This window comes from Rhincodon typus, chromosome 11 (assembly GCF_021869965.1).
Source record: "Rhincodon typus isolate 14 chromosome 11, sRhiTyp1.1, whole genome shotgun sequence".
NCBI lineage: Eukaryota > Metazoa > Chordata > Chondrichthyes > Orectolobiformes > Rhincodontidae > Rhincodon > Rhincodon typus.
Genome location: NC_063342.1, coordinates 73,476,109 through 73,502,085, shown reverse-complemented (window position 1 = coordinate 73,502,085; position 25,977 = coordinate 73,476,109). Strand labels below are relative to the sequence as shown.

Here is a 25,977-nt window from a genome sequence, read left to right as displayed (position 1 = left end):
CGGGAGTGGTGGAATTATTTGTTGATTAATCGAGCTAAATGTCCCCCTGTGCCTGTGCCCATTGAAATTGCCGCCATTTTTCCCCTGTAATGGTTTTCTTTCCAAGTATATATTCAGCACACTTTAGGAAGTTCTTTCTTAATTTTCTTCCAATATTCTTTCTGGTCATGAAAATTCTAAATTGTACAATGTTTTCAAGGAAATCTGAACTACGTTCAAACAAAGAAGGAAAATGGTCTTGTTCTCAATCACATATTGGTCAAACTTAAAAGCTGTAAAATTGAAACACAAATAGCCCCAGAGATTGCAGTTACAATTTATTTCATGCAAACATGACATCATTACAAAATGGAGGGTCACTTCTTGTAGAAACACCTGCAATGTAGACAAGACAAACAATAAACCAGGTAGTGCAAATACGATATTTCCCATTAGATCCACCAGATACAGCTTAAACCAGTGGATTAGTGCAGTGCCAGCCTTGATGTGGCAATAATTCTGCTGCTTCTGAACCATTTCCCTGCTGCTGAGATGATAGAATAATCCCTCCCTCATCTGTGTTGGAGTGGATATTCATATGCTGCTAGAAGACCTGTATGTATCAATCACTTAAATACAGGAGGGGAGAAAGCATAATGCGCAATGTAGCTGAATTATGACATTACAATCGATTCACTGAGGAGGTCTTATGTTCCTGCCTCTGAGCCAGAAGCTCTGGGTTCGAGTCCCATTGCAAGACTTGCTAGCCGAGGAAACTGCATTCACAACATGGCCAAAACGGGTTAATTATCAACTTAGAGATCCTTCTAACCCTCCCGAAGCCAGGTAGTAAGAGTGAAACTGTGTCCTGGTCAAAGAAATTGGAGCTTCCACTATCACTATCCATAGCTGACTGCAACATGCAGTTAAGTGTTGCCACTGTAACTCAGACCCTGTGGGAGGCAGTTATCTTAATTGGCTGGAGAACCAGAGTGAATCAGATTGATGCCAAAGGAGCAGGGTTTGATCCCCCATTCCTGCTGTGGCAGATTAGGGAGCTAATTCCTTGCCCTAGCAATGATGGAAGTTACAGAACCATGGATCAGAATACTAAAAATTCTTCAGGAAAGGGCGTGAAATCTTTACATGGTACAGCTTACAAGTGGTTAACTTTTCATTTACACACTTCTTGTGGTAACCAAGAGTCGTCAATAAATGGTACTTTGCCAGTATCACCCATCAATGATAAATGCAATAAAATGATCAAATTAGAGTTAGAGTTTTTAACATGCCAGGATTGTCTCATACACACACAAACGGGAATAATAGTTTAGAAAGTGGTAAAGCAGAGCCAAAGGTAGATTAGAACAGAACCACACAATATTGAAAACACTGCAATACCTGTGGAGAGAATAAGGTGAAAAACTGACTAGCTCACAACTAGAAACAGATATGGACCAAACATCCACTCCCTCACCACCCACACTCAGTATCCAGTGTGTGTACTATCTACTAGATGCACTGCAGAAATTCACTAAGATTCTTAGACAGCACCTTCCAAACAGGTGACCATCTAGAAGGTCAATGGCAGCAGATACATGGGAACACCACCCCCTGCAAGTTCCCCTCCAAGCCACTTACTATCCTGACTTGGAAATATATTGCCGTTCCTTCAGTGTCATTGGGTCAAAATCCCGGAGTTCTCTCCCTAAGGGCATTGTGGATTACCTACAACACATGGACTGCAGTGGTTCAAGAAAGCAGCTCACCACCATCTTCTCAAGGGCAACTAGGGACGGGTAATAAATGCTGGCCCAGCCAGCGACACCCACATCTCACGAGTAAATATATTAAAAAAAAACACTTTGGGCGTTTGGAAGTGAAAGGTAATGCGTACGGTTGCATTTAAAGAAGATGGTAATGGGTCAGTTGAATTTAAAGATGTTCATGAGAAGAATATGATAGCAACTGAATAAGCGGGCAACTGTTTGGAAAAAAAAAATCCTCAGGCATTGGGATTATGTTGAGAAAAGTACACAGACATTGCCATAAAGGTACAAGTATGAGGACTCTATAAGCTGCATTTATTTGTCCCAGCACACCAGGGGAACAGCACCCTGCATGTGCCCCGATATAGCGTTAGAGTCATTCTGACTGTATAAAACAAGAAGGGTTTTTAAGTTCAGCTCCCCTCAGGGTGACCCATTCTAACAAAGAAAAAGGACATTTGGACCATGTCCATGGTCTTGCAACCCCCTTCCGCTTTCTCATTGAAAACAGATATTCAGTGAAGACTTGAAATTATGTAAAAGCAATGCTGCCCCTTTTCCCACATTAATTGTTGCCTGCAAGATTCAACGGTTCCAAAACAATTAACTTACATATGCAATTTGGGAGCAGGGCAGGGTGGGGGTGTGGAAGGCTTCAACTGTCAAGCTGGAGCAGAATGGAGTTTAAAGTCTCCAAACAAATATTAGGTGTTTCACTGAAAGTAAAGACAATGAGGACAGAATTCCTACAGAACCCAGCTAGCTCAGTGATAATGGAACTGTAAATCCCAGGGTTATGCCCTCAATCCCACATTGATTTTTTAAATCCAATATCATATTCCCTTCTAATTCAACGGTTTAAAATTCTGACGATGGACAAAATTTCAAGATGAAGCAATATTGAAGCATACTATTGAAAAAAATTCACAACCATTATTTACAAGAACCTAAATGCTATTAAAATGGTCACTTTCCATTTTTTTCTATTGACTGAATTTGCTGTAGAAGACCCAGCAAAAGTCAATTTGCAAAGAAAGGTATAATTCACTGACAGAAAACAGAGTTGTAATTAATAGCATAGTGTCATACAACACAGAACAGACCTTTCGGTCCAACCAGTCCATGCTGACCAGATATCCTATATAAATCTAGTCCCATTTGCCAGCATTTGGCCCATAACCCTCTAAACCCTTCCTATTCATGTTTCCATCCAGATGTCTTTCAAATGTTGTAATTGTACCAGCCTCTACCACTCCCTCAGGCAGCTCATTCCATACATGCACCACCCTCTGCGTGAACAGGTCCCCTCTCACTGTAAACCTATGCCCTGCAGTTTTGGACCCCCCCTACCCTGGGACTCACACAGCATCTGTGTCTCTCTGGTGCTGATGGTCCTGCTGCCAACTGGGGAGGCATCACAAGCAACTGCAAATGCACTGGGGGCTCCAGGACAAACCGTGTTCACATCCATAACCATTCCCAAGTCATGGCAGCGACTTGCAAAATCTAGTGATGAAATGTACGTATAGAGTCATGAATCATAGAGCACAGAAACAGTTCTGTCTGTCTAACCAGTCCATACCAAACATAATCCCAAACTAACCTAGTCCCATCTGCTTGCGCTTGGCCCATATCCCTGCCACTCACCTTATCTATACCCGTCACGATTTGTTAAACCTCAATAAGATTGGTATGGGAAGGGGAAAAGGAATAAAATTGGCTTACAGCCGCACAGATCAAAGACAGATCAGCCTTCAGGCAAACAGAGACGTGTTTAGCCATTGTCCATCTCTAGCCTCTGATCCCTGCATGAAAGCTCTCCATTCCCCTACCATCACGTTAGACACCATTCAATTCAAATGGAGTTACAGCCAAACATTCAACACACAGTATATAAAGCCATTTACGCATCAATGCATATAAACCAACGTTTTCCCAGCTACATCAGCTCTCAGGAAGAGTCACCAGACCCAAAACATTAACTCTGATATTTTCTTCACAGATGCTGCCAGACCTGCTGAGCTTTTCCAGCAACTTCTGTTTTTGTTCCCGATTTACAGCATCTGCAGTTCTTTCGGTTTTATTGGAAGCACAGTACCTGTAGAGAGGAGAATGGTTAGTAATTCTCATGTGTGGTCTTAACATTTTGACATCTGGCCAAGTATATAGTCCTCATGGATACATATACTATTGTATTTCCTACGTTTGCTGGTTGTTTTTAACACCTTGTTGCCTTCGATTCCAATTTCAAAGACACATTCTGTTCGTCTGGCTGCTGCATATTTAGAATGAAGTACCAAACTCTGTACCTGGTGCTCACTGCCACTCAACAGGAGACTTCGCATTTCCAAATCTGTCTAAAAAGGCAGAAGAAGCCATCAAACTCAAATTCCATTGCTGCTTGGAATTAAAAGCCACAATACTACACAATACATGGCACTGCACGACAGCTATACGCAGGTTTTCCAACTGCAATGTCCTAGTGAGGAACCTCACCTGGAGGTACAGGGAGTGCAAAATCTTGTGGGCACAGCCCAGGGTATTGTTAAAATCTTGGACAGTGCTCAACGATATCCCCAGTGTATATTTAGATGCGGGGAGGGATGCCAACAAGGCAATGATGAAAGGTAACCCTACCAAGTGTGAGCTAGTCCAGGACAGCCGAAAGTGCTACCTTGTGGTTACCATCCAGAGCCCCAGGACCACATTAGAAGCCAGGAGAGCACTGCCAAAGAGCAAGATAAAAAAAGCAATGAGTTCTCGGTTCTGCTTTTCCACAACCAGTGAACTTAGTGTCGCTTCCAGAAAAGAACTCAGCATCCACTGTCCATCCAGGGCAAAGCACGGCACAGCATTGATAACAGCCAGGGCTCCAGACAGGGAAAGCAGGTATCTGGAACAGTCCAATAAAGGAAATCAGCCATTGTTCATCATTTCCACATTTGACCAAACCAGACATCTTTATTTATTCATTCATTCACGGTGCCACTGGCAATGTGCCCATCCCTCCATTAGTTAACCACCTGGATTTATTCAAGACTTAGTTTTAATGATGCTAGCTTTTTTTTAAAACTTTAAGGTTCATTTCAACTGAATTCAAATGAACGGGGTAGAATTTGATTTGTGGACTAGACCAAAACTCTATTTTGACATAGGTTGGCTCTATTTCAGTGGTGGGAGTTGTGAGAGTGCGAGCCAGGGGGCAGCCGGGAAGGTAAGCTTGTGTATAAAATACTTGCCTCGTGAATAGGCGAAGTGAAGGCTGAGCAGGAGCAAATGTGGATGTGAGGACTGCTGGGTAAATGAACTAATATATTCGGGCAGTGGCTAAACCGGAAACACTACAGCCTCCTCCTCTAACCAAAAAAAAACTGTGTGGAGGGTCGGTATGGTGAGGTTTTATTTTCCTTTCTCTTTATCTCTTTTGGCAATTTAGAGGGGATGGAAGCTAGGGCAGTTGCATACTCCTCTTGTAGGATGTGGGAGGTAAGGGTCACCACTAGTGTCCCTGCTGACTTCACCTGCGAGAAGTGCCACCCAAATCCAGATCCTCACAGATTGCATTAGGGAACTGGAGCTGGAGCTGGATGAACTCCGGATCATTCGGGAGGCTGAGGGGGTGATAGAGACGAGTTATAGGGAGGTAGTCACACCTAAGTTACAGGTCAAAGGTAGCTGGGTGACCGTCAGGAGAGGGAAAGGGAATAGGCAGTGCAGGGATCCCCTGTGGCTTTTCCCCTCAATAATAAGTATACCACTTTGGATACTGTTGGTGGGGGGGACCTACCAGGGGAAAGCCATAGCAGCCAGGTCTCTGGCACTGAGCCTGGCTCTGTGGCTCAGAAGAGTATGGGGGAGAATAGAAGAGCAATAGTGATAGGAGATTCAATGGTTAGGGAACAGACAGGAGATTCTGTGGTCGCGAATGAGACTCCCGGATGGTACGTTACCTCCCGGGTGCCAGGGTCAGGGATGTCTCGGATCGAGTCTACAGGATTCTTAAGGGGGAGGGAGAGCAACCAGAAGTTGTGGTACACATCGGTACCAATGACATAGCTAGGAAACGGGATGATGACTTGACAAGTGAATATCGGGAGTTAGGTTGGAAGCTAAAAGGCAGGAAGAGCCGAGCAGTAATCTCAGGATTACTACCGGTGCCACGGGCTAGTGAGGCTAGGAATAGAGAGCGAGTGCAGCTGAATACTTGGCTAGAGAGCTGGTGTAGGAGGGAGGGCTTCAGATATGTGGATCATTGGGATGCCTTCTGGGAAAGGTGGGACCTGTACAAGAAGGATGGGTTGCACCTGAACTGGAGGGACACCAATATCCTGGGCGGGAGGTTTGCTAGAGCTCTTTGGGAGGATTTAAACTAGTTTGGCAGGGGGATGGGAACTAGAGCTATGGATCCCAGGATGGAATAGCTGGTGTACAGGCAGATGCATCATGCAGAGAGTATGAGGAAGGATAGACAGTTGATAGGGCAAAGTTGAAGTCAGTGTGACGGTTGAAGCGGGTCTGTTTTAACACAAGAAGTGTCAGGAATAAGGGTGATGAACTTAGAGCACGGATCAGTATTTGGAGCTACGATGTTGTGGCCATTACGAAGACTTGGGTATCACAGGGGCAGGAATGGTTGTTAGATGTTTTGGGGTTTTGATGTTTCAAAGGAACTGGGGAGGGAGGTAAAAGAGGTGGTGGAGTGGCATTGCTAATCAGGGATGGTATCACAGCTGCAGAAAGAGAGATCGTCGAGGAGGGTTTGACTTTTGAGTCAGTATGGGTGGAGGTCAGAAACAAGAAAGGAGCAGTCACTTTATTGGGAGTTTTCTATAAAACCCCCCCCAATAGCAACAGAGACACTGAGGAACAAATTGGGAGGCAGATGGGAAAGGTGCAGAAGTAATAAGGTTGTTGTCATGGGTGACTTTAACTTCTCTAATACCAACTGGAACCTCCTTAGTGCAAATAGTTTGGATGGAGCAGATTTTGTCACGTGTGTTCAGGAAGGATTCCTGACTCAATATGTAGATAGGCCAACTAGAGGGGAGGCCCATATTGAATTTGGTGCTTGGCAACAAACCAGGTGTCAGATCTCTCAGTGGGAGAGCATTTCGGTGATAGTGATCACAACTCCCTGACCTTTACTATAGTCATGGAGAGGGATAGGAGCAGACGGTATGGGAAAGTATTTAATTGGGGGAGGGGGAACTACAATGCTATTAAGCAGGAACTGTGGAGCATAAATTGGGATCAGATGTTCTCAAGGAAATGCACGATAGAAATATGGAAGTTGTTTAGGGAGCAGTTGCTACAGGTACTGGATAGGTTTGCCCCACTGAGGCAAGGAAGGGATGGTAAGGTGAAGGAACCTTGGATGACAAGACATGTGGAACATCTAGTCAAGAGGAAGAAGGAAGTTTACTTAAGGCTGAGGAAGCAAGGATCGGACAGGGCTCGACAGGACTACAAGGAAGCCAGGAAGGAACTGAAGAATGGACTTAGAAGCTAAGCTAGAAGCTAGAAGGGGGCATGAAAAAGCTTTGGTGGGTAGGATTAAGGAAAACTCCAAGGCGTTCTATACTTAGGTGAGGAACAAGAGGATGGCCATAGTGAGGGTAGGGCTGATCAGGGGTAGTGGAGGGAACTTGTGCATGGAGTCAGAGGAGGTAGGGGAGGTCCTTAATGAATATTTTGCTTCAGTATTCACCATTGAGAGGGACCTTGTCATTTGTGAGGACAGCGTGAAACAGGCTGATATGCTCGAACAGATTAGTGTTAGGAAGGAGGATTTGCTCGAAATTTTGAAAAACATGAGGATAGATAAGTCCCCTGGGCCATTTGGGATATACCCAAGGTTACTACGGGAACCCAAGTTGATAGGGTTGTCAAGAAGGTGTATGGTGTGTTGGCTTTCATTGCAGGGGAATTGAGTTTAAGAACCGCGAGGTTATGCTGCAGCTCTATAAAATCCTGGTTAGACCACACTTAGAATATTGTGTTCAATTCTAATCACCTCATTATTGGAAGGACGTGGAAGCTTTAGAGAGGGTGCAGAGGAGATTTACCAGGATACTGCCTGGATTGGAGGGGAGGTCTTATGAGGAAAGGTTGACGGAGCTAGGGCTTTTTTCATTGGAGCGAAGATGGATGAGAGGTGACTTGATAGAGGCGTACAAGATGATGGGAGGCATAGATAAAGTGGATAGCCAGAGACTTTTTCCCAGGGTGGAAATGACTATCATTGGGGGGGGACATAATTTTAAGGTGATTGGAGGAAGGTATAGGGGTGATGTCAGAGGTAGGTTCTTTACACAGAGAGTGGTGGATGCGTGGAATGCACTGCCAGCTGTAGTAGTAGAATCAGATACATTAGGGACAATTAAGCGACTCTTGGATAGGCACATGGATGATAGTAAAATGAAGGGTATGCAGATTAGTTTGATCTTAGAGTAGGATAATAGATCGGCACTACATCGTGGGCCGAAGGGCCCATACTGTGCTGTACTGTTCTTTGTTCTAAAACTCTGGAATGCTGGTAGAGCAATATAACCCAAGTACAATAACTTTAACCATTTTCTCCAAACTGCAATACAACTGAATCAATGTTCCTACCCTACGTTTTTCTCTGAAAAAACTTCCTGCACCCAGTGGACTATTAAACAGTGTAACTCCCCATCAGCACTCTACTTCAAAGCTACAACAGAGGATTTTCATCCACTCACCAATGGCAGAACAACAGATAATGAATCATCAGACCTAGAGGACAGAGAAGGCAGCACTACCAGGACAGAAAGGTTAAGTGAAACACAAGCTCAGCACTATAGTGAGCTGGGGTTAGGCTGACTGCGGTTTCTGAACATTTTAGGTGCAGCAGCACGTGTAATAAAAACATAATGCTGGAAATACTCAGCAGGTCTGGCAATAACTGTGGAGACAAAAATGAATTAACGCTTGGAATGGAATGTGTCTCCACTTCAGAATTTACATCGGGTAGAAATGTGGTGGGTTTTTAAAAGGGGAGGAAAAACAAAAGGGAAGGTGGTATAGGATAGATGGTGAAAGAGATAAAGTGACAAAGATGTCATACAACAAAAGGCAAAGGGGGTGGTCATGGTTTTTGTAAAGAAACAAAGAATTAGGTCAGTAAGGAGGTGTAAGAGGGACTTTGAGTGAAACAGCAGCCAGCTGAGTATATCTGGGAATTTGGTTCAAAGAGGGAAGCAGGTGCTTTAAGACAGGTTTACTGCACTAGGTAGAGTGAGCGGAGTGGGGAGTTCAATGGGAGATGGCGTTGTTTGCTACTACTTTTTACTTCAGCCTTCAGCAGTTGTTTTCCAATTTTGTGCATATGCAGGTAAATCAGTAACTGCTAATATTAGAAACTAAGTTTTATCAGCATTGTAAATATTGTATTGTTTCATCAATTTTGGAAAGGTTACCAGCAGTGCTAATTCTTTTTTGGTGTTGTAGGCTATATTAATAAATAAATTAATCAGCAATTATTAATTTACACAGATATGGTGAGACTGTAGAATGTGGGAACCAAACATATCTGCACTTGGCCCATATCCCTCCAAATATTTCTTATTCATGTACTTATCTAAATGTCTTTTAAACGTTGTGACTACCTGCATCAACCACTTTCTCTGGTGTAAAAAAAATTGTCCCTCGTGTCCTTTTTAAATCTATTTAAACCTCTAACTTTAAAAATATGATCCTAGTCTTCAGATCCCCTAACCTAGGGAGAAGACACCTGCCATTCACCTCATCGATATCCTTCTTTATTTTATAAACCTCTATAAGGTCACCTCTCAACCTCCTACACTTCAGTGAAAGAAGTCCCAGCCTATCCAGCCTCCCTTTATAACTCAAAACACTGCGCCCCCAAGAACATCCTGGTAAATCAGTTATTGAGCTGGGGGCCGAGCTGCAGACACTGTGGCACAGGTCAAAATTACCAGAACCTTTATTCCAGGAGGCGGTCACATCACTTAGGGTAGAGTCTTCTGATATGGGCCTGGGGATCTTAAGGTCAGGAGCCTCAACCTTTGCAACTGTCCACGAGGTCTGAGGCTTTCACAGTTTGTCTGCATGTGAGTGAGGGCAGTAGGGTGAATGAGCCAGGACGTGATACAGGAAGCCATTGGAGAGTCGGCAGGGTGGTGTGTGTGTGTGTGAGGGGACAGTATGATGAGGGGGAGTGAGACTGTTCTCTGCAGGAAAGAGCCCGAGTCCAGACTGCTGTGTTGTCCGCCTGGAACCAAGGTTTGGGATATTTGCTCTATCGAGAAGGACTCGCAGTGGGAAGGGGAGGATCCAGTGGTTGTATCCAGGTTGGTACCAATGACACAGGTGGAACTAAAAAAAAAAGAGGTTCTGCTGAGGGAGAATGAGAATTTAGGTGCTAAATTAAAAAGCAGAACCTGAAGTGTAATAATGTTTGGATTACTACCTCAGCCACATGCAAACTGGCATCACAGGAATAAGATTAGGGAAGTGAATGAGCGCCTCAAAGACAGAAGTGGATTCTATTTCACGGGCTCAGAGATAGTAAGAACTGCAGATGCTGGAGTCATTTCACGGGCTGCTGGCTGGGAATATGCATCTTTGAGGTATGTATTGTTGGGAGGGTCTACATCCAAACCATACTGGGACTGGTATTGTCAGAAGTCACATAGTTAGGGGAGCAGAGAGGGCATTCAACCAAACTAGAAGGGATGAGAAATTCAGCTTAGAGATGGAGAAACTGAAAGACTGAAACTGAATCCTTACATGAAGCAGGGTGTGAGGAAGTGTAACCGAAGTCCTTGGGTGTATCACAAATATTAGGAGGCAGCCTAACGCCTGAAATGGAGCCACTGAAGTTGAGGGGAGCAAAATGTCAGAAAGCAAGAGAGGAGTGAAAACAGTGAGCAAAGTGGAAGATATTTCCACTACAGGTTGAGAGCAGGAAATTGAAACGATCCAGTCAACAATATACTCGGAAGAGTTGGGGGGCAGAATAGGACTGGAACAAGGAATAAAAACAAAATACTGTGGATGCTTTAAATCCAAAGTAAGAACAGAAAGTGCAGTTAAAACACAGCAGGTTTAACAGTATTTGTGTAGATAATCAGAGTTAATCTTTAAAGTCCAATGTGCTTCTTCCTCAAAGTGAATCACTAGCAAAGGCTGAAATGGATTCCTCCTGCATTTTGGGCATTCTTAATGTTGACAGAGGTGGTTGAGGCAACACCAGGTGACAACTCACAGCAAAACACTGAAATCCAGCTAGGCCTGGGTTCCCCACTGGCTGCAGTACTCTCTTGTGAACTGGGGAATTCTGGGCTGGCAGCACGGGTCAGCTAGAGAGATGAGAGGGTTATTGAGGGCAGCTCCAACTCCGATACCTGGATACAGATTCAAAGCCACCCCCTCAAATGTCATCCTGGGCACTTTCAATCACGTTTTTAGCTCTCCACGGCAGCTCTGTGGTTCAGATAACAAGGAAAGGATACTTGCAAAAAGTTTCAATCACCACAGGGAAGTCCAGGTGCAGAAATCCAAACCGCGGCATGTAGTTGGTGAGACTGACTGCAAACAAAGAGGTACATATCATTATCATCATCACAAGTGTTATCATCCAGAAAGACAACAGTAAAAGATTATACTGCAGCCAATCTTTACCCTGTCTGACATTTAGTTGCAGAGTGGAGGGCACACCTCTTAATATTTCCACCCTCTGCTATACATTTAGGAAGTTTAGATGTTGCTTAAGCAAAGTGCCAATCAGAGGCCAGTGTAGGAGAGAATCAACAGCTTGAAATTGATCTGGCCATTTATCCAAAGCAGACAATCATCAAATGTAAATGCTGTACCACTGACTGCAGGTATCAGTCTTGGAACAGGGCAGGGAAAGGAGGCAAGTTCCACTCTGGAGCTCCGAGCATGCAGTGTAGCATCGAAGGTGAGCTAACTGGGAATGGTAGGACTGATATACAAGGAGAAACTGAATCAGTCAGGTTTATACTCACTGAAGTTTAGATGAGTGCAACAGGAATCTCAGAGAAGCTTATAAAATTCTAACAGGACTAGACAGGTTAGATGCAGGAAGGATGCTCCCGATGGTGGGCTAAACTTTTTAGGCGGGAGATGTGGAAAGTTCCTTCACCCAGAGAGTGGTCAGCCTGTGGAATTCACTGCCACAGAAAGTGGCTGAGGCCAAAACATTGGATGTAGCGAAAGGTTTCATGAGATATGGGGTGTGGGGATTAAAACATTGAACTTGATGATCAGCCATGATGATCACACTGATTGGGGGAGCAGGCTTGAAGGGCTGAATGGCCTACACATGCTCCTATCTTTGATGTTTCTACGCTGCCAGAGGTGTCTTCTTTCACTTGACACATTAAATCTGTTCTGAGGTTGGCGAAAAGGTACTGTTTCTCAAACAACACTTAAAAGTAATGGATTTCACTACGTCATATTTTAATTCTGCTTATCCCAGAAAATCTGCAATTTCTAACCTTTCTGTCTACCTACATTGCTCCTCACAACCTCAGAATTAGTATTTCAACAGCTTCCCTTTGAAAGAGCTGTTCAAGTGCTCTGGGCTGTTATATATTCTACTGTGGAGTGTCAATGATACATTAACTGAAGATTACACTATTGCGTTTGAATGTTGTTAAAAAGAGACAGAGATTCTGATCAAGCTTTTTGTCTTGAGTCATCAGGACAATTCACAAGAATACCAATTTGGGGCGAACTAATATTTAGATTGTATGAGAGGAGCATAAATTAGTGTATAAATTGTTAGCTTTCCACTTAAATTAGTATTCTTGTGAAAATGTGCCTTTTTCATCATCACTCAAGTTTCGTGTTATAAAGTAAGTACTAGTATTGTATTTAATGTGACAGACCTGCGTATTGAAGATGCACAGGGTGTCCTACAAATAACATGGCCATGGGAGACAAGTGTTTGACTCTGATCAGCCTGGTTTGATTTTCGAGAGAGGGTTTCACACAAAGGCTGGGCGCCAACTCCTTTGGACAGTCTGTGTTCCTCTGACACACCTGGCTCAATTCAATGGCCTTTCTGGCAGCGAGACAAGCATACTGGAACCGCAAACAAAGATACAAGAAACAGTGAGGTGCACCGGGTCATCAAAGGCATGCAAGAGGGAAGCCCTTCAGTCCCAAATCCCCGAGCAGTCAGAATGCTTGGCAAACTCATTCATCGGTTTAAAGACCCGAATGTGGCTTTCTCTTTTCCCCACAGCTTCAACTTCTCAAATTGGTCACCAGACTAATAATCCACGTGCCCAGGCTAATGCTCTAGGGACACAAGCTCATGGCCCGCCACAGCAAACGATAGAGCTTAAACTTAATGATGCTTAGGTAAGGAAATCCGCCATCCTTACCCAGTCTGGCCTATATGTGACTCTGGAGCCACAGCAATGCAGCTAACTGTCTGAACAAATGGCCCCAAGCACGGCATTCAGTTCCGCAGCAACTAGGGATGGGCAATAACTGCCAGCCACAGCTTATGAACGAGCACTATAAAAATAGTTAGTCTACCTTGTAAGTGTGTTCAGAACTTTCTCCAGTATTGCGATATGATTTTTAATGGTATCCACTCCCCCTGCCAACCATGGCAGTTCCCATGATTAACCTATGGATCTGAATGGTGATAGCGGCAATACCTACATCCCCAGGTGTGTACAGCATGGGGCTAAGAGATGACCTCGTATGTATAAATGACCTTGTACAGAGAATAAGGATACAAGAATCAAGCAGGGTTACTGGCTGCTAGGCAGAACAAGAGAGTCTGCTCTCTGCCAAGTCAGTTAACAATCAAAATATGGGGGAAGTGGCAGGTCACCTCAGACCCGTGAGACGTACATCCTGTTCCACATGGGAATTCCAGGCAAACTTCTCAAGTCCTGGACAATTACCTGCGCAGAAACTATCAGCACCTGGCGCTTCTGGTTTCACAGTGTAAGCAGCAGCTGGTGTCACTGCGGTGCATCTGCAAGGCTAAGGGTTAGATAGATAGCATCAAGGTCTGCTGAGAACTTTGGAGGGGTGGGAGGTGAACAGTGAATAGTTGTGGTCAATGTTGGTTCCATCCACATAGATAAAGGAGGGTTAATATCCTGCAGCCAGATCTTCTGGAAGCCAGGGAAGTGTCTAGGGAACAGGGGTTCAAAGGAAGTGTGGTGGTGGGGGGGAGAGGACAGAGAGAGGGAGAGACAGCAGGTTAGAGACACATAAAGGGAGAATGATTCAATGTTTGGCTACATCTAGCCCAGCATATCTTCCAGCTGTCGCCAACTGGGCTGGATGGCTGCATGGTAACGTCATAACCAATGACAGGACACATCGTCCTCACTGTCTAGGAGGGGCAGGAAATAACACCAACTCTTGGATATTGTTAGAAGCAGATGACAATACTAGGAGAACTTGGTCAAAGCCCTACCGTCCTAGTTCGAATCACTGGACCAGTGCTGAGGTTTGACACATTGTTCCTTTGGCTATAGTGGAACATGCAAGAGTAGCTGGATGCACTCACCTCAGTTGGAATAAAGCCTGCATAAAGTAGAGAGAGAGTAAAAGAACAGGGTGGGGGAAGACATTGAGACCCTAAGCAAGAGAGAGAGAGAGAGAGAGACAAACAATTCTTAATCGGGGAGAGATACTGACTGAGAGAGGGACCCTTGACCAGGTAGAATTCCTACAGTGTGGAACAGACCATTCAGCCCATCGAGTCCACACTGACTCTCCAAAGAGCATTCCCACCCAACCCTGCAACCCTGCATTTCCCATGGCTAATCCACCTAGCCTGCACATCCCTGGACACTATGGGAAATATAGCATGGCCAATCTACCTAACCTGCACGTCTTTGGATTGTGGGAGGAAACCAGACCACCCGGAGGAAACCCATGCAGACACGGGGAAAGAACGTGCAAACTCCACACAGACAGTCATTCGAGGCTGGAATTGAACCTGGGTCCCTGGTGCTGTGAGCCACTGTGCCTGCATGATATGTATTGTATCCAAAGTAGAAACTCCACCTGTTGTAGTTTAATGCTTATGAATAAGCTGTAGCCAAAACTATCAGCAGAATGCACAAAATTATATTTGATAGTACATTTTACATACTACTGACTATTATAGAATTAAAAGTGCAAGATTTGCCCTATCTGTACATGGCTGGACTGACCGATTCAACATTTACCTATAACAAACTAATCTGAAAAGCTGGACTGAAATCTCAATAGTGGTGTGAACAACCCATTACCTTCCCAGCACTGTCCGGTTACCTATTCAAACGCTTTCTTTACCACCGCCCCTGTTCACAGTATTCACCGTGGAAAAACAGATTCTTGTTTTGCAAGGGCAGCAGGTGCGGATTTCTGTGGCAACGAACACAACATGTTTAAACAGCTGTTTATTCGAATGAGAGTGCAGTCTGAAGAGACTGACCTGAGGGATTTGCAGGTTCCCACGGTAAGAGAAGCAGATGTCCACCAGGCTATTATTGCTACAACATTCTGTGGTCCCATCGAGCCTTCTGTACGCTGCAGAGAACAAAAGACCATTTTACTGCCATTGTGAAGAGGTCAGCTTTAAAGATTTTCTAAGGTTATGTACAAGAACAGCAGCCCACCTGGACAGGAGCAAGTGTAGCGTGGATACAACTCACACTACTACAACAACTTTCACTTCCAAAGTACCATGAGGATAACACCTGTGACCAAAAGCTTGGTCAAAGTTGTACGTTTTAAGAAACACCTTAAAACAAGGTAAAATGACGTAGAGAGACATAAGAAGGGACTTTCAGAGCTTAGGGCACAGGTAGCCGTTGACAATGGTGAGGTCTGGGATGCTGAAAGGAACTATTAGCACAGGCAAGAGGACAGGGCTGGGAGACGTCACATGCTACTGCACTGAAAGTTTAAAGAGAAAGAATCCTGAACACTAACCCATCATTACATACCAAGCTTTTAGTTCAAGCTGGTGTGTGAATGGGAAGGGGCAGCCAACGTAATCTTCACAGTGAATGGGTGTGCAAATGGGGAAGGGATAGGCTATGCAACTGTCAGTTTTCAGGGTGGATACAAGCCAAATCAAAACAAGTTGCTGTAAAACAAAAACGCAAATGACAGGAGCACACGGTAGGTCAGAATGCATCTGAAGAGAGATGGATGGGCCCAAGAGAACAGCCTGCTCCTCCTCATGTGTGACAGACTAACATTTGCACTGTGAGCCCTTATGAACTAAAATTATAGGCTGCATGGGCATTAATTTAGTAAAACATGGAATGGATGTCATTTACAAATGCATAAATCTCACAGACATTAGTACCTTCTTTGGAATGATATTACAGACCATCAAATAAGCAGAAATCATTAATGAATATTTCTGAAAAGCAGGGAACCACCAATTGAAACTTTTCATCTGGGGCTGATCAGGACAACTGTTCATCTTAAATTGGTTGTTGGTGTAACTCTTAGCACAACCAGGATTTTTCAGCAGGTGCCATCCAAATGCAGAGTCATGTGTAACATTAAACAATGTTCTGAGAGTCAGTGCCAGTGTGATGCCAGGTTCTTGGGACATATGTCCCCACAATTGTATCAAACAGCAACGCCTGTACGAATAGTCAAAGAATGAGATGGGATTCCACAACTGAACAGCAACTGCTGAATAATCCCAAGTACGTTAAGACTCACAAACTAATAACCAATTTAAGTTTATCGGTTAGGTTAGCAACATGACTCACTCCACAAGATGACACATTTATTCACACGAGGACACTTGTCCTCTTTTTGAAGAAAAAACTAGTTCTCCATGGCAACACCTTGACCCTAAGCATCACTTTCTTTTTAAACAATATAAACTGCTGTTCCCTTTGAAATATGTTCTTCATGTGTCTGTCCTGATGAGAGGCGGATGAAAAGCTTTAACAGGAAGTCCTGTTTCATCAATAGCTCAGTTCTGGACTACCAAGATATTTAATAGAGGTGAATAGCAAAGCAACTGAACGGCCTGGAGAAATGAGGGGACACAACTGAAATTAGAATGAAATGGCATCACAAGTCAGATGTTCTTTCCATCCATATGCAGATCTGAAGTTTGCACTATATTTCTTCAAAGGAGAACGAGGCCAGGGACTGAGGGGTCAGTGTGGGAATGGGAGTAACAGTGAAGGCTGCAAGGACCTCAAAGTCACAGATACAGGCAGAACCAAGATGGTCAGTTAGCTACTGGTCCCCAAAGTACAAACTGCAGTACGTTATTCCTTCCACAAAGTGCAAGCACAGCCTTGGCCACTAAACACAGGTTTGAGGGGGATCACAACCCAGCCTTATCAACGGATGCTGGCTTACTCGCCACAGCAGCACCCTCTCACTCATTACCTCGGCCTATCTCTTCATTCCTTCCCCCCTCAATACTGAATCAAGTCTTTCATTAAGTGGGCATTTACAGAACCCCATCCAGGATATGCGAGTGCTTCACTTCAGATTTTCATCACTGAAGTAAAGTAGAGAAGTGTGGCAAGCACAAGCGAGATCCCGCAAATGGTCGAAACATAAAGGACCAGGAATCATATGGTTTATATGGAACAGGTCTGCATGGTTACAATGGTGCATATGGGACAGGTCTGTGTGGATACAATGTGCATATGGGGTAGGTGTATGTGGCTACAATGGTGTATATGGGACAGTGCGTATACGTTTGGAATTGTATTCAGAAACCCAGGCTAATGTTCTGAGGACCACAGGTTCAAATCCCACCATAGCAGCTGGTGGAATTTAAATGCAACAGGAAGTCTGGAATAAAAAGTTAATCCATTGTTAATTGTTGTAAAAACCCATCATGTTCACTAACGTCCTTTAGGGAAGGAAATCTGCTGTACTCACCTGGCTGGGCCTACTAGTCACTCCAGACCCACTGCAATATGGTTTACTTCTAACTGCCCTCTGAAATGGCCGAGCAAGCCACTCAGTTCAGGGCAATTGGGGATGGGATGGGTAAAAACCGCGGGGCCTGTTAGCGACACCCACATCCCACAAAAGAATTAAAAATGGAATGGAATAACAAAGAGCGGAGAGAAAAGCTGACAAGGCGGAGGGTGTTGTTTCAGGCCGGGAAGGTAGGCACACCCCAGTGGTAACAGTCCACGCTCCACCAACTTACAGTGGCCTCCTCCAATACCAGCCCCTGATTCTGAGATAAAAGAGAAGCAATGGCTAACATCTGAAGCCCTTAACCTTAGTGCTAGCGGCCACATCCCTGAGGCTCCCTTCCTTCCTTACTCCAGCCCCCAGGTTACAGGAGATTTCCTTTGGCTAAATATGATGCCCTTCCCTTTCCAATACCCAGCTTTTGTTTCACCTCTTGCCTTGCACTGTCATAAATCAGTTGGTCTCTCTGTTACTCTATCTCAGAACTTCACTATTCTTTGTTCCACGAATGACGCGAGACATGAGGATTGGCAGCACTTTTACTGCAAAACTGAGCATTTCCTGATCAGTACCTCGGCCCACAGAGCTCAGCTGCTGCATGGCTGCCTCACTGATGCAGTATCCAATCTGTGGTTTCACAGAGATGTCTTCAATGCACTTGTGCCAATCTTCCACACTATAAACAGAGCAGTTTTCCACATACTTTACGAGATCACCCGCTGTCAGTCCTCGGGGTCCACTGGCTGCGGAATTCTGAGAGACAGAAGGTGAATGCGAGTGAAACATAGATACTCAGCTGCTGAATGTCCCATTTACAAATGAGTCCAAAGGGACTGAAATATGATGTGAAGTTACAGCTACATGTAGCTCTGGACCTTGTCTGCCACACTTCAGTCCTGGACTGGTTGTACTGACCAGGTTACTTCGTGTATGGAAGATTAAGGGCTAATCTAATCAAGGTGTTTCAGATGAACAGTGGATTTTATCTGGTAGGTAAAGAGAAACCACTTTCTCTTGTAGAGCAAGGAAGTATAATCATAAAATTAGAGTCAAGGGTAACAGCCAACAGCATATCCTTCAGACAAATTAAATCACAGAATCCCTACAGTGTGGAATCAGATCATTCAGCCCAGACCGAACCTCCCAACAGCATCTAACCCAGACCCATCCCCTTACCCTAGGCCTGAAACTCTGCATTTTCCACCCAGCCTGCACATCCCTTGACCCTATGGGGCAATTTAGCATGGCCAATCCACCAAACCTGCACATCTTTGGACTGTGGGAGGAAACTAGAGCACCCGGAGGAAACCCACGCAGACACACAATGGTAGCAGAGATCTGAAACTCTCTTCTGAAAAGCTGTTGAGGCCCAGGCTCTCACAAGGAACAGGATTGGACCCCCGAGGCCGGCTCTAGCATTCCACTGGATCACAGCTGAACTTGTACATTTATTCCACTTTCCTAACCAAGCAATACAACCTGCTGACTCCCTTACTGCAGGGCTTCCCAAAGTGTGGGCGCAGGCTGAAATTTCCAGCTTGCAGGCTGAGAGGCATCTTTGGCCACGCACGGTGTTAATAGCTACAAGCTGAGCAGTGACAACGGCAGAGGACCAGCAACCCAGAGGCTGAGGCTAATGATTCTGAGAACATGATGCAGCTGCTGGTGGGTATTTAAATTCAATTGATAAATCTAGAATCAATTAATTAACCAGCTGATCTTTAAGGCCCAATACTTGTTCCAAAGAACCGCTTGTGCAAAGTTAGGTGCTCTTTATTTCCAGCCACTGCTCTCACAGCTCTCTACCCCTACTCCCATTTCCATGGCTCTCTTTGCTCCTTCCCCTGCCCAACCACATTCTGACAGCTCTGGGTCACAACAATTGTTCAAGTCTCACATTTAAGCCACAAATGGGGGGAAAACTCTGGAAAGCACTGGCCCAGTATCCAACAATCTACTGATCGCTTAGCTATGTTTATTTATGTTGCAATACCCTTGGAGCACTTTCTGCATAGGATCAGTGTCAGCTGCCAGCAATAAAACATTTTGACTTGACACTGGTTAACAATAAAGTTCTGTGGCCCACTTTCAGGTTATCGTTGCTAGTCCACCTTTCTTTCAGTAAATGTAAGACAGGCCTCTGACAATTCAGTAATTGATGAAAAGAAGTAATCAGGAAATCTCAATAAATTGAGATTCACAACTTCCAATGTGGAGAATTAACTGTAATACTTAGTTAAAGATCACTTTTGGTAAAAAAAAAAGTATAAAAAATATATTTATGAAAATATTTAAGAAATAAATCATTACCCAACGTGTGACTCTGGGATTTTAAGTTCTATTATGCAACAGTTGAGTTACCCAGGCAATATGCACAATGCTTAACACACTGGACCTAGCCTAGGGAGAACTTTAGTCTCTACCTCAATGTTTCTCCAGCTCAATCAGTGGGACCCACAGCAAGGATTTAGAATCAGTTATACAATAACACTGGACATGATCCATGAGGCATCAGGAACAGTCATGCATGTGGAGTTAGCCACACAGAAGAATGAGTGAATGGGTACAACATTCCTGGTGCCTTTCAGGTCAGCAGCTATGGTCTCGAATATACTTATCGACTGATTATCCACAAATCTGTGGGGTAGGGATTTCCAAAGATTCACACCTTTCTGAGTGAAGAAAATTTCTCCCAAACAAAGTGAAAATCGATCAGCTCTTATCTTGAGATTACTCTCCCAGCTCCAGATTCTCCATACAAGGGAAACAATCTCTGTGCCTATCAAGTTGAAGTCTTTAAGAATTTTACATGTTTCATTCTGATCATTTTTCACTCTTTGAAACTGTATAGAATGCAGGTGTATGATACTTAATCATAGGACAACCCTTCAATCAGTCATGTCAGTCTTCATTTCACTCCCTCTTCAGCTAAGTTCCTGCTTAATGCTGACTCACTCACTCAATGTTGTTCCACTTCAACACAGTTAATAACATAGTGTCAATATATTCATTTAACAATCCCTGTTTCGCTTTCACCTTGTTTGCTACAGTTGCCCTGTTCTGTGGCTACGTGCACACATGAACATCTCTGCTACATTTCCATCCTCACACTCAGTCCCTTTTCCATAGAAATAATGCATTGGCAACATCTCCACCAGAGTCCACCTGCCAACCAATCAGCGCTCCTTTCTCAAGCAGTATAAATTGCTGTCCCCTTTGAGATTTGGCATTGTTGAGAGTCTGTCCTGAGTGGCTCAAGATGAACAACATCAGCAATGCGTCTCTCTTTTTAAGCAATTCTAATGCTTTAAACGAAAGATCCTGGAACATTTATTGTCACTTGCACATTCACAAATCAGTTTAACATATTCTGCCTGTGATGATGGAAGGCAAAATACTCTTCTCCAAGAGATATCGGCCAATACTGTGGGTACAGTGGTGACGAGACTAGTGGACACCCAAAGGTGAGTGCAAATCTTTGCCAGGTTGATTCAGAGAGCTATTACCTCTGCGACTTCAGTGACCAGTGCCCCAATCGCTGTGTAGTACAGTGGGAACAGGAAGATTGGCAATGAGTACAGGACCAGCAAAGCCATCAATGCCAGGATGAAGTTGTGCCACACACCTGCCAAGGTAGGAAAGAAACAAAATCCATTTTACATGCAAAACCTGACAAAATGAAGCAAGCCTTGGAGATTAACTGAACTTTCCCGACAGTGCAGTGAGGTTTACCTGCACAGAACACCCGGAGTTGCTGGATCGGGGATATCAACTGCAAATGATTTGTGTAGAGGTCAACAAATGCCCCAGGATAGATCACGAAAATGAACACTCCAAACCCATTAAATCTCACTTGTTCCCTGCACAGTGGAGAGGGAAGAAATACAATTCAAATTCAACAATTCTGTCATCACAAGTGACATTTTCAACTTTAAACTAAACAAATAGGAATAAGAATAGCTGAATTCCTGAAGTATACACGAATATCAAAAACAGGTTCAAGATATGAAAAGGTTTCTAACTCCATCCCATTATCCAACTTCAGGTTAAACTCCCTCAGTGCCTTCGGATACATGGTATTAGGGTTTCTTCTCTGTATGTTAGCATCTTCTGAGGAAAGGGAGTACTTCTAAGATGGGTTTTAAATGTCTTTTTTCATGGTGTTAAATTCAGCTTCTCTTGTAGTTGCTGAGCTTGATCATGCAGAAAGTTCCAGGACCCCAAAGAGTCTAACACCATCTCAGAGCCACCAGAGCTTTTCCTGTTTCTCCCCCCACTCAAAAAAAAGCCCCTCCTAGACCTGCCCCAAGAGTCTTGTCAAGTCTGCAACCCTTTCAAATGATCCAATGAACCCATGCAGCCATTCAGGTACTCATACTACTACAGTAACCGGAACAGAACCAGTAGTCTACTCTCAAAAAGTGATCATTACATTTAATTTTCTCCCCAGCTGTCTCTCCAAACTTGTTTCCAGTTCTGAGGAAGGGTAACCAGACCCAAAACATTAGCTCTGTTTTTTCCTCCACAGATGCTGCCAGACCTGCTGAGCTTTTCCAGCAATTTTGTTTTTGTTTGTTTACTTCTCTCTTGTGCCTTAAAACCGCTGTAAGGATATTCTAGAACCTGATGGAATTTGTAGGCAAAGCAGACATTTTCTTTGCCTCTCTTGGAAGAGGAGCCATTGCTCAAAATGTCAAGGCCTTCTGGTTGAGGCTTCCATGGTGACGTTTCCAAGCTGACAGGAGAGCGGATTGTACCCTTTTATCTATACAAATGTCCAGTGCTGGCTAACGAATGACTCCCAGTCTGAGGTAAACTAAAGATGACCACAAGCTAACGTGCTGGACAAGAACATCAGTGACATTGGTAACATGTGATCGACACAAGCTAGAGATCGACACTCGTTCTGTGTCACCCATCCACTGGGATCAGTAAACTGCTCTCTCCCCCGTAACAGCTTCTATGCCTTGCCGGTCTATTCAGATTACACCATATACTTACTTAGAATCATAGAATCCCTAGTGTGGAAGCAGGCTATTTGGCTCATCGATTTCACTCTGAAGAGTATCCCACCCAGACCAATCCCCTTACCCTATCCCTCTAACCCTGCATTTTCCCATGGTTAATCCACCTAGTCTGCACATCTTTGGACTGTGGGAGGAAACCCATGCAGACACAGGGAGAATGTACAAACTCCACACAGACAGTCGCCCAAGGGTGGAATCAAACCTGGGTCCCTGGCGCTGTTAGGCAGCAGTGCTAACCATTGAGCCACCGTACCACCTTTTTATTTTTACTAGCTTACTTACTCTTAACATCTTTTGCTTCCTAAAATTAACAAACAACTGTAAAATGACTTGTGTTCTTGACTGGCTACGTGGGTTATCTGTAACTCCTGAACTTTAAAACTTATACCATTGCATAATCCACAAATATTGCATCTGTAGGCGGTGCTGTGATATAGCTCCTAATGTATGTGACATAACCTAATGCAGCAGCTCCATCTAAAGCAATTCATCAACAAAGCAGCTCCTACAGCAACACTAACTTCTGAAAATAGCCCCTGAGGAGCTTCACAGGTACACATTTTAGACCAAACTTAAACATCCAGTCAACTAAAGCAACATTTAGTCAGACTCCAAAAGCTTGGTAAAAGGGGTAGATCTTAAAGAGACCATCTTAAAGGAGGAAAGTGAGGAAGAGACAGAGAGGTTTATGGAGGGAAATTCCAGAAAGAGGAGCCAGGGCTGCTGAAGGCAGATCCAAACATGGTGTAGCAATGCAAAAGAGGCCCAGAATTAGAGGAGCACAGATATCTCGGAGGATTGAGAGGTTGCAGTAGTTTACAGAGATAGGAGGAGAGAGATCATAGATGGATTTAAAAACCGGGATGACAATTTTAAAATCAAAAGCTTGTGTGAACAGATGCCTGTCAGAATTTTGGATGACCTTGAGGTGATGGAGGTTGAGTGTAAGAGACAATTCCTACAGTGTTGAAGCAGGTCATTTGGCCCATTCAGTCCACACTGACTCTCTGAAGAGCATCCCACCCAGATACACCCTCTAATCCTATCCTTGTAACTCTGTATTTCCCCATGGCTATTCCACCTAGCCTGCACATCCCTGGACACTATGAGCAATTTACCATTGGCAATCCACCCTAACCTGCACACCTTTTGACTGTGGGAGGAAACTGGAGCACCCGGAGGAAACCCACGCAGACACAAGGAGAACGTGCAAACTCCACATAGACAGTTATCCGAGGGTGGAATCGAACCCGGGTCCCTGGTGCTGTGAGGCAGCAGTACTAACCACTGAGCCACTGTGCCACCCCTAAGGGCAAGCCAGAGTTGATTTGGAATAGTCCAATCTAGAAGGAAAGGAGACCTGAACAAATGTTTCAGCAGCAAATGAGACAGGATGAAATCAGACAATATTATAGATTACTAACACAGGTCTTCATAACAGCATGAATGTGGGTTTGGAAGCTCATCTCAGGGCAAGGGTAGTGGTGGCAAAGAGGGCTTCTGACCAAATGCGCACACAGAATCTTCCTCCCCACCATCGTGACATTTGCACACAGCACATAGGGGGTATCTCAGTGGCATCACAGGCGATGAGCTCAGTGATAGTGCCATGGCACAACACACCACAATCCTGCTCTCAGAAACAGTTAAATTCAGCCTGTTAATTCCAGCAATATACAGTATCAAACTGTGCTACACTTATCGTCCAAGGCTCTGCCACCTTCATTCCAAATGAACAGAAGAGGAAAGGGAATGGACAAAAATGATTAGACTTCTGATGTCAGAGATTTTGAAGTAGGTGGTGGTGAAATGGTAATGTCACTGGATTGCTAATCCAGAATCCTAGGCTAATGTGGTGGCGCAGTGGCTCAGTGGTTAGCACTGCTGCCTCACAGTGCCAGGGACCTGGGTTCGATTCAACCTTCGGGCGACTGTCTGTGTGGAGTTTGCACATTCTCCCCGTATCTGCGTGGGTTTCTGCCGGGTACTCCGGTTTCCTCCCACAGTCCAAAGATGTGCAGCACAGTTGGATTGGCCATGGCAAATTATCCATAGTGTCCAGGATATGCAGGCTAGGTGGATTAGCCACGTGATATACACGGTATGGGTGGGAATAATCTTCGGAGGGTCAGTGTGGACTCGATGGCCTGCTTCCATGAATCTTCCATGATTCTACATTGATGGGGAAACCAAGTCTTGCTTCAGCAGTACTATTCCATTCTGGGCTGCAGAGACTGAGCTCAAATCCAGCCCTGTTCAGGGCTGGCGAATGGTGACAAAAGCTCCAGCTCTCAATTCTGGGCACAGATCGTGGCGGGGTGGGGCGCCTTCCAGCACCACGCTGACAATGTACGGAGCCTGGGAACCTACAAAAGCAAGCCCCTGCGCAAGACGAGAGGCTGGAATAGAGATGGTTACAGTCACAGGACGACAGTTCACATCACGACAGGTTTGTTAACCAGACTGCAAGCTCCTTCACCCAGTTCACATTATTCCCTGAGAAAAGAAATGGGAAACACAAAAGAACCCTGTTTAAAGTCCAGGCTGGAGTGGAGCAATCCACCCTTTGCACCTTTTTATGACTCCCATCTCCTCAGAAGCAAAGGACACAAAGGAAGTAAATAATTCCGTACCTGACTGCGGCCACGCCGTGACCTATCTCATGAATGACGCCACTGATCAAAATTGCAGCAAAGAAATAGACCATCTGACTGATTGGCAGGTTCACACCAGGCACCTATTGAAGACAACACGATGTAATTAATAGTTATCGTCACTGTTCATGTCATATTCCATAAGGCTCCATAGAATTGCCTGTGCACACTAGCAGCAAGAATTGTTTGCAACTACAGGAGACTGCACAGCAAACATAATTCGGGACGTTGTATACATCCAGCCTAACCAGGTTACTCTCATGTCAGACAAACAAAACAGCCTAAAGGAAGAGTTGTTAACTGGCTGGATCCAACACACTCACTATCAGCTGCCTCTGCCACATTCCTCCCTTTCACTAGTCCACCAGGTGAAATTTCCTCTGAAGCTACCCCGACCCTAGCCCTCAACTCGCACCTCTCTGCCCTGTCTCCCTCAGCTCATCTTGTCCGTGGGACCCCACCTTCTGCTCTCTCAACCCCATTCCCACTAAATTGTTGACCACAACCACCCCCCACCCACCCCAACTAACCCTCCACGTGCAGCCCCTGTTCTCCACAGCCCTTCAGTGTTGTTGGTCAGGCGATGTATCCGAGACC

The 25,977-nt window shown here is 44.6% G+C and overlaps 1 protein-coding gene across 2 annotated transcripts in view; it reads right to left on the bottom strand.

Moving 5' to 3' along the window:
• Window positions 1-304: 304 nt before the first annotated feature.
• Window positions 305-25,977, bottom strand: part of mbtps2 (membrane-bound transcription factor peptidase, site 2) — a 29,153-nt gene continuing 3,480 nt past the window's right edge. The window contains exons 4-12 of one of the 2 annotated variants that reach the window (XM_048602642.1): window positions 25,360-25,463; window positions 21,432-21,559; window positions 21,206-21,324; window positions 18,272-18,452; window positions 15,214-15,308; window positions 12,647-12,842; window positions 11,246-11,321; window positions 4,386-4,641; window positions 3,796-3,846 (exon numbers count right to left, since the gene is read on the bottom strand). In XM_048602642.1, the coding sequence (XP_048458599.1) occupies window positions 4,419-4,641; window positions 11,246-11,321; window positions 12,647-12,842; window positions 15,214-15,308; window positions 18,272-18,452; window positions 21,206-21,324; window positions 21,432-21,559; window positions 25,360-25,463 (1,122 nt within the window). In that variant the 3' untranslated portion in view covers window positions 3,796-3,846; window positions 4,386-4,418. Of the gene's footprint in view, window positions 4,642-11,245; window positions 11,322-12,646; window positions 12,843-15,213; window positions 15,309-18,271; window positions 18,453-21,205; window positions 21,325-21,431; window positions 21,560-25,359; window positions 25,464-25,977 lie in introns of both variants that reach the window. The other variant, XM_020531171.2, reaches the window with a different exon arrangement.